This window comes from Triticum dicoccoides, chromosome 7B, assembly GCF_002162155.2.
Source record: "Triticum dicoccoides isolate Atlit2015 ecotype Zavitan chromosome 7B, WEW_v2.0, whole genome shotgun sequence".
Taxonomy (NCBI): Eukaryota; Viridiplantae; Streptophyta; class Magnoliopsida; order Poales; family Poaceae; genus Triticum; species Triticum dicoccoides.
This window is the reverse complement of record NC_041393.1, coordinates 260,673,083-260,682,409: the sequence shown is the minus strand read 5'-3', so window position 1 is coordinate 260,682,409 and position 9,327 is coordinate 260,673,083. Positions and strand designations below refer to the sequence as shown.

At 44.4% G+C, this 9,327-nt stretch overlaps 1 protein-coding gene across 1 annotated transcript; it reads left to right on the top strand.

The window, feature by feature from the left end:
* The first annotated feature begins 2,811 nt into the window (after positions 1 to 2,811).
* LOC119336367 lies at positions 2,812 to 3,574 on the top strand. The gene is made up of 2 exons (XM_037608387.1): positions 2,812 to 3,124; positions 3,220 to 3,574. The coding sequence occupies exons 1-2, from the start codon at positions 2,826 to 2,828 to the stop codon at positions 3,335 to 3,337; spliced, it is 417 nt and encodes a 138-aa protein (XP_037464284.1). The 5' UTR covers positions 2,812 to 2,825; the 3' UTR covers positions 3,338 to 3,574.
* Positions 3,575 to 9,327: the final 5,753 nt, after the last annotated feature.

The following is a 9,327-nucleotide window of genomic DNA, read 5'->3' as shown; positions in this document are numbered from 1 at the left end:
AGGTAGATCACTATTTGATCCATGGGTGGGATAGCCGGTCACGGTCCCAGCAGGACGGTTGCGGAAGTGACATGTGGAGTAGCTAGTTGCGATAGGTAAAGCAAATAGATTTGTTTTTTTTTGCGGGAAAAAGCAAATAGATTTGTACATACAAATATCCTCAAGGGCAAGGTGAGCCAGTGTAAACTCTAATTTTACATCATCTTACAACAAAAGTATAGCACTAAAAACAACTTAACAAACAGAAATACAACATCACTTATGACATATTATGTTACACTAAAAGTAAAGAGTGCATGATATGCGCGGATGAAATTCTCTTCCGATCAACCATATCATAAGATTTCCTCTAAATAAATTTCTCTTTGGATAGAAGGCTTCGGGAGATTTCTTGCATTATTGACATTTGGTACACCTTGCCTACGTCTAATGGTTATCCTTAAAAGTATCGTCATCATTATTTGGACCCGGCGATCAATTTCTCTTTGAGAAATATGGTCCCATATCTTAGATCAATCAAAGCAAGAGGATAACTAGTTAGAAAGTTAGGACTAAAAAGAACATGCACATGAGAGAGGGGACGTGAAGATGTGATTCAAACCACAAATTCAAATTGCGATTGTCTTTCAACAGTGAGTGCCTAACGACGCATCCTGGTTTCACGGCGGACAGGGGAGAGATTGCGAGTTTTCTAAAGCCGAACAAGAACGAAGAGAGGTTTGCCGCTGCCGTGTATATCATAGCGATCATATGAAATAACTGATGTCGAAGAGGCAATGTACGGGGGCGATTTACTGCTTGTGGACTTTTTATTGCCTCCTCACTTTGGTGTACTACAACCGAGTTTGCAGAAAATATATGACAAAACATGATCAAACAAATTCCAAAAAATCTAAAAATTTGAAACATCAAACTTTATCAAATGTTCGAGCATCTTGGAAAATTTTAGCCCAAAAATAACATCCGAGCATCTCTCACTAAAAAACAAAATCAATGTTCAAAGTTTGTGCAGTGATTTCGTTCTTTACTGAGAGCTTGTCCAATGTTATTTTTGGCTGAAATTTTGTCAGAAGCTCGACCATTTGATAAGTTGATAAGGTTTGATGTCTCAAAATTTCAGGTTTTTTATTTTGTTTGATCATGTTTAATCTTTTTTTTGGCAAACTCGGATGTAGTACACTCGAAATAGCCACCACATTCCGTTTTTTTTTCATTGGTACATTACCAAAGAAAAGTAGTACACAAGTATGTGACATCAAATTATCATGGGTTCAATTGAAGCCAAAGACTCTACGCTGGTTTCGCCCCTATGAGGCGGACATTGGAGCTCCAAGGTCTTCGTAGATAGGAGGACGACGAGAAGGCGCCGCACTTGGCCCGGCCGCCAATGACCACTTTTGCTAGTCCGGTTATAGATGCTCTAATCAGCTAGCTTGGCGCATGAGTAGCCAGTGTACAAATTTTGCCATGGTACGATCATTCAACGCAAAACAGCTGCCATGGCAGTGTACAAAGTTCTGCCAGGGCCCCTGAAGTCCTAAACTAGACAGCGCAAGTTTTATTCAACAGTTCCATTGGTCACGTTGCCTTGAATTCGATGGGCAGCCAGGCTCTCCATCTTTTCTTAGGCCTGCGTTAAGGCGGCTCTGCGCCAAGGTCTACCGCAGTAGCTCTGTGGCTGGCTGCTCCTTTCATACTTGCACAGCTAACTCGTTCTTTTGTTTTGGGGGATAGATAGACTGGGCCCGATTGACTGGGCAGCAGCCTCTGATCTTCATCCAACGGCCCAACAGTCTTGCCCTTGGTCGCAGCCTTCTGATCGTAGGGTTTCTTGTATTTTCGAGGGAGATCGTTGGGAGGGTTTCTTGGTTCTCAAGTGGTCTTGTACACAAATTTCTTGGTTCTCAAGCTTACCTCCTCCTCCCGCCCTAACCCTCGCAGTTATTTCGCCGTTGTTTAATTGACGCAGCCAACGTAGCCGGTCTCTTCTGGCCCGAACTCAGATTCGTATTACCCATCGAGCTCCCGGGTCACGGGGACGAGCCGATCGGACGACCATGTCAAGCGAACCGGAGCAAGGCAATGGTGCTGGCGATGACGAAGATAGCGGCGGCCTGCCTGAGGACCAGATGTTCGAGATGCTCACACGCGTCTCCCTCGACGACCTCTCCGCGTGCCGCCAGGTGTCTGCCCAGTGGCGCCGGCTCACGTACGAGCCGGCGTTCTCGCCGCTGCACTGCCGTCGCCGCGCCGAAGCCGTCGTCTCGGGATACTTCGTCCAGGGCATGGCGCGCAACCGCTACTCCGCCACCTTCGTATCCATGCACCCCTCCCAGGCCGACGCTGATCCGTCCGTCTCCCTCGACTTCCTGCCGTCAGCCCACGTCCGCGTCGAGGCTGTCTCCGCGCACCGCGGCCTCGCGTGCTGCGTCGACGCAGACGCCGACGCCGCCGCACGCATGGGCGGCAAGGCGTCGTCGGCGCGATGCTACTACGCGTACAAGCCCGCCACGAGGCAGTGGCGGGCGCTGCCCAACCCAAGGCTGCGCTTCCCCACGGCGGTCACCGCGATGGTGGCGCGCCCCGCCGGCGCCGGCGCCGCGGCGGTCTTCAAGATCCTCCGGCTCTCGGTCCCGACGCTGCGTGACCACCTGCGCTGCGAGATCTTCGACTCGCGGAGGCGCGCGTGGCGGCGCTCGGCAGACGTGATGGTGTGGCCGGAGTCGCTCGTGGCCGCCGGCCCGGCGGTGAGGGCCCACGGCGCCATGCATTGGCTCCGGTGGCCGGACAGGGTCAGCGCCGCCGAGGACATCTTCGCGTTCGACATGAAGAGCGAGGCGTGGAGGCTCATTGTTCTCCCGCCGGAGCTGGAGGACAGAACAGACAGGTGGGCGGGCAAGAAGAAGCTGGTGACGGTGGATGGCAAGTTGTGCCTGGTAGTGATCGTGGGTGAGGAGGCGGAGGTGTGGGTGATCACTGACTACGGCAGGCAGCAGGAGAGATGGGAGAAGAAGATGGCGGTGAACTTGAAGAATCTCGGGATGCAGGAAGGGAGAGCCCTTATACTCAGGGATCTCTGCTCCTCCGAGGTCGCATTCTTCGACAGTGTATACAGAGTGATCTGGTGATGAAATCGCTCGCTTAATTCTCTTTCACATCTTCGTTACAATCTCCATTATTCGCGAGCAAAGTGGTACTAATTTTGCACTTGTTTTACAGGTACGATTTTTGGAGGGGCAAGATAGCAGAAGTCCCCGTGCATCACAAATGCATACAAGAAGTTTTCAAGTATGAGTCGGATTTGGTCCCTTGGGACATCGATGAAAACAAAATCTAGACTGATGACACTGCAAAGTTTGCGTTTCGGAAGACGCGATCTCTAGAATTGCCAATCTTGCAGTGGCATCTACTCTCCGTATCCTGGTTGAGCCTCTCTCTTTTTCGTGAGAGAAGGAATCAACAAATCTTGATGATGTCGACAAATTCAATTACCTCCGTCTTTGATTATCACCAATTAGCTCCGTCATTTATTAACACCACTTCAGGTCAATAAATTGTGTTAAATTTTGTTGGAATTCAGATGTAATCTAAGCTTAGAAATATGTACAATGCTTGAAGGGTATTAGTTTTTAAGAGAAATGGTCTGTTTCGATGGACAGGTATGAGATAAACGAGTTGCTGGCTCGTTAAACTCATGATCATTAAAGCTTGGTTCGATAAGCTTGTTAAAGCTAACACTCATTAAGTTGAGTGCTCACGTCTACTGGTAAAGTTGGAAACAACACAAAAGCATTGCATCACATATTCAAAATTTTAACATTTAGAGAATAGTTAAACATGTAGCTGAGTAGAACTGCAACGACCTTTCCCAAAATTGAAACTTTCAAACTAGTAGCATAATAAAAAAATGTTTGAACATGGATGACTTCATGGTTTGAACATCAATGATTAGTCAACCATGTACTCCCTCCGGTCCTTTTAGTTCGCATATAAGATTTGTCTGAAGTCAAGCCACATAAAGTTCGACAAACGTAATAAAAAAAATACCAACATTCATAATGTGAAATCAATATCAGTAGATGCGTCATGACTTAAGTTTTCATATTGTACCGAAAAAGGTTTTCGCCCCACTTTATAAATAAAGCAACCACCGAGCACAACGTTCACAAGGTATCATACAAAACCCACAAACACACACAACGCTACCGCAGGCACCGGTCCAACACACCCTCACAAACATAAGGTTCAGCTGTGGGCACAACATAACAAGCTGAACACATGCGCACAAGACAACACATAAACGGCGATGGCGGCGGGGAAGGGAAGATCTAATCCAGCTCCGGAGGTGGTAGGGGAAGCGGAGGAGTCAACCGGAGAGCCATCACGCGAAGCTGGGTGATGATGGCGTCTCTCTCCCTAGGACGGCTAAGCGGCCGCCAAAACTGCAAGAAACCAGACCATTTGAACAAAGCGTCAGTAGCACGACGAAGAGGGATACGCTGAATCACAAGCTTATTCCTAACAGTCCACAGCGTCCAGGCAAGCACCCCAATGATCAGCCACTTAATGTGGCGCACAGAGGGTTCAGGCGACTGGAGTTCGGCGAAGAGAGCGGGGAAGTTGTTGTGATCCCAGCTTCCACCCACTACTTCGCGGAAACAGCTCCAGAGGAACTGCGCGAACACACAGGTGAAGAAGATATGGTTCGAATCCTCTTCAGGCCCGCAAAGCAGGCACCGCCCATCACCGGGTCCGTTGCGCTTCAGGACCTCCACGCCGGACGGAAGGCGGTCGCGAAACCATTACCACAAGAAGATCCTAATCTTCAGGGGGAGTCAGATCTCCCAAATGGCGGTGAGTGCCTCATGGCCCATCGAGGGGGCGATGGCCTGGTAGAGAGATTTAGTGGAGAATTTCCCTGAGGGCTCAAGACACCATCTGGTGCGGTCATCTCCTATCTCAAGATCTGGCTCGTGGAGAGCAATGCAGTCGAGCAACTCATGCCAGTCAGCGACCTCAGCCGGACCAAAAGGACGATGAAACGCGAGTTGCCCTAACAGTCCACAGCGTCCAGGCAAGCGACTGGAGTTCGGCGAAGAGAGCGGGGAAGTCAAACTTCATATTGTATAACTCTAGCATGGTAGATGTTGATATTTTTTCATATAAATATGGTCAAACTTTATGAAGTTTGACTTCAGACAATTCTTATGTGCAGAGTAAAAAAGACCAAAGGGAGTATTTGAACATGGATAACCTCAAGTTAAGTGTATAGAAAGCATTCTTTTTTGCTTTCAGAAAGGCCTAAAGTCATACTTCATCCATTCCAAAATACTTCCTCCATATAGGTTCTACCAAAAGTCACACTATGCAAACTTTGATCATATTATATAAAGAAAAATAGGTCATCTAGAATACCAAATACATATCGTTGGATACATTATGAGTTATATTTTGGTAATGTACATGTGTGTATTATAGATATAGATAGTTTTCTCTATAAACATGGTCAAAGTTTGATAAGCTTGAATTTTGGAAAAAAAAAATCTATATGCACGACATTGTGGAACGAAAGGAGTACATTAACTATATCACAGTCTTTGCGAACACACCCATACACAAAAATACATCAAATTCCTTGTGTGCCAAAATCTTACTCCTCCTACAGCAATTGGTTACGCACCGTGAGCAAAGTTCGATGTTGCCTCTTGGCCTCCGCCTCAGTGGAGCAAACATATTTAAACTCAAAAGCTTGTAGAAACAACATCCGAGAAGTCGTTGATGTAAACCAGAAGACGTCAAATGCTGCAATCTTCATAGCAAAAAGTCGCCCCGAAGAAGAAGACATCGTAAAGATCATGTAGATACTCCACACACCATGAACGCTGACCGAATCCAGACGGATCCACAGGAGACCAAAACCGATCGGATCCAGGAAGTTTTGTTGGAGACACACGTCTGCATGCCATCCACTGACGCTAACCGCTAGAAAGAACGAGGATAGGACGAGGAGGGCATTATTCCTAAACCAGGGCAACACCACCTTCTTGTAGCCCCGACCAAGAAACAAAGTCCCCTTGCCAAATCGATGCATCAGGACACCATCCACAAGTAGGACCTCTCTGCCAAAGCGGCATGGGATTTGCCCAATAACACACTCTGGCGACGGTGAGAGGGGAAGGAAGTGGTTGTAGATGATCTAGGTTTTCTTGGCGGCAGTTCCTGTCCCACACTTAATGATGGTTTTGATTTAACTATCAATAATTATATTGGGTTTAGCATTCGAGCCTTGATAATTAGTAATGGGCTAGATGGCAGGACCCTTGGGATTAATAACGAGCCAAATGAGTTGTTCGTGAAACACGTGAGCTCGCTCATTAAGCTCGTCCAGAAAATTGATTGTCGACTTGGTTCATGAACTAGTGAGCATGGTCCTTAACGAGTTGAACTTTTGAGTGCTTGTTAAGCTCGCGAGCAACAACCTTTTCGTCCTGCTCCATTGCATGTGAAAGGGCATTTATTCCCTTGTTCTTTTTGGTATTTATGAAAATATAATTGATATTTCAACCACATGCTTGAGTTTTATAAACATTGTCGTCACATGGTGGAATGATGCATGCATGGTTAGACGCCCCTCAGTTTGAAAAGGGAAAAAGAAGTGTTTGCCGATAATTTTACTTTTATATTGAAGTCTGTCATTGATGTCTCGAAGATGGAGGCTACTGCCCGAAGGTGAGGAAGAAGAATAGGAAGTGGGCGGCAGATTCAGCCATGGTGTCGCTGCCGTCTCTCCTCCCAAAGGGGAGTGAGCTGAGGGCGGATGTGCCAGAAGAGACCATACCCGCCATGGACGGGCTGGCGATGAGATGAAGCTCTTCTACCCCTCCATCCAGAGGCATGGCCTATCGGCGGAGCCCGATATTTACGATAAGTCCTTCATGTATTTGTCATTTGCTTTGTGGTTATGGTAGTTGTAGCCCCTAGGACTAAGTGTGGCATCAACTTGGAATTGGGCTTAGTTCTTCTTTAATGGTGCCCTTCGCCAATTTAGCCACTGATGTTATTAAAGTAGATGATATTGATACCCCCGCGCATTGCTGCGGGAACTCTTAGTCCTATTAACATGTTGGTAGTTAAAGTTTTGCATAGTGTATGAAGAACTTAAAATAAGAAAATTGCAATGGACACAATACTTGGTATAATTATAAAATTTGCGAAATGTGAGTTTTTCGATCGTGTCTACATGAATATTAATGTGTATAAGTACACAAACAGGGTTCCCAAAAGAGACACAATATGAAATATTATGTCAAAATGTTGTAAATCAATCTTCATATGTGCATCATTGGGCACTGCAGTTTCTTGCTTGCAATACTTGAGAGTGAGTGTTAGAGCTCCAATATTGACAAAGAAATAGATTCCTTACTATCTATTTTTGCCAAAGTGAGCTCCATTTCCTTTGTCTCAAAGCATTGGGCTGAAAAGAGCATGAGTAATTATACACATAAGCACTGAGATGCAAATTACCGCATTGAAGCCAGAATTTTTAGCAACAAAAAAAACTCTGTATTAAAACTTATAAGCTATATTAAACCAATAAAAATAGAGAATGGCAACTTTTGTGGTTTAAAATGCCAAACATTATAAATTGTTTTGTTCAGACCTTGGGAAAATTGGCATATTTGAAAGAAAAAAACATTTCAACAATTGAAAACTAAACACAAATAGCACGGAGTCAGGCAAATAGATACTGCACTAAACTTACTTGACATGTGGTGTTCTACTTCCCATCTATACTAAATTACTGATCACTATCCGTGTGATACTCTATTTGTATACCAGATAAAGTTGATCCCTCCAATATAGTAGGGTAACATAATAGTAAATGATTTGAAAATGAGCCATATCTATTTGTGTGATAGAAAAAATATTTACCTAAAATAATCATGTCATTGTGCAGCTCACTAAGTGCAATAGGAGAAAGTATCGGCACTGAAGCAACGTCCCAGTAGTGAGCCTCTCAATATTTAATCGACGAGGCAATTATTATGCCTCCGTTTCGAAAAAAATCCTCCCAATATCTTTTTCTGGTGTCACTTGTTCTTCATATAAATAGTAAAAATAGACTGTCTCCAGAAGACATGTCGGATGAGATGGAGGTTATGATGGAAGCCTTTCAATCCAGTATCAAGGATGAGATTAATATATTCCCTGATCTCTTGGGATCAACTTCATGGATACAATAGAGAAGTCATAGAAGCATTTACTTACGACCCACAATCAAGGTGGAGAAGATCATACTAACTATTTCAGAAGCATGAGATAATAAAATTCGTGCTCTCTTAGAATCAAGAAATGCAAATAGCTTGTCACTTAGTCAGTTCAGTATATGGAAATTGCAGAATACTTGGGAAGACAACACAGTTATCATGAATTAATTTATTTTACTTATAAGAAAGACACTTGAACAGAGGAAGACATGTGGATGTAGGATCCATCAAGGGTTAGTGCACGGAGAAGAGTAGCAAACTGGCAACTACAAAAAAATATAAACGAAAAAGGTTGAAACCGAGAAAATCTGGAGAAAAGTTATGACTGCCATTATCCTTTTTCTGAATACACTGCAGTATACGCCCTTCCCTTGTTTTGAATACACTGTAGTAAGATTAGAAAATGAATACATTGATGTGAATTATTAAAAGATTGGGAAAACCAAGATTATGAAGTAAATGGTACAAAATGCATCTATGTATTCTGTTCTAAATTGGTGTATTTGAGTCTTAGTTGTTGTTCACAGATTCGATTTAGCTTTCTGCGTGTTGTGACTCTACAAATCCCATAAAATCTATTGTTTTTACATGTCCTGCTTCTACTGTTGCTAGGAGCTAGAATGATGAAACATACCAAGTCTTGAAGAGTTTCTCCCTTTGTTTCATCTATGCTGTCGGACTGGATTGGAGGGAAGATGATGTAGGCTAACTTATGTGAAGACTTGGCTTTGTGAAGTCACTCAATCTGCATCAATATGATGTGTTGCTGATGATATGTTCAAATATATCTACCATCCTTGAGAAAGCATCAAAAGGATTTATGTCATCATCATACATTTTCTTGCCCTTTGTTTAAACATCTGAGGAACCACTTTCAGTATCTTGTGCATTCCAACTTCACATGCTTACAGAGCGCATATGTAGGCATGTGATACGGAAGTCCAGGAAAGTGTTGGCATGTGAAGTTGGCATGCGTGTGTAATTCAGGTGCCTTTGTCTCTCTGCTGCCGCCCCGGTAGTTGTACCAAAAATGTACTGATACTGGGCTCGGGAAATATAT

Coding starts and splice junctions, on each gene's coding strand:
- LOC119336367 (XM_037608387.1), top strand. CDS start 2,826: ATGAAGAGCGAGGCGTGGAGGCTCATTGTTCTCCCGCCGGAGCTGGAG. Junction 3,125..3,219: donor AGTGTATACAGAGTGATCTG/GTGATGAAATCG, acceptor CTTGTTTTACAG/GTACGATTTTTGGAGGGGCA.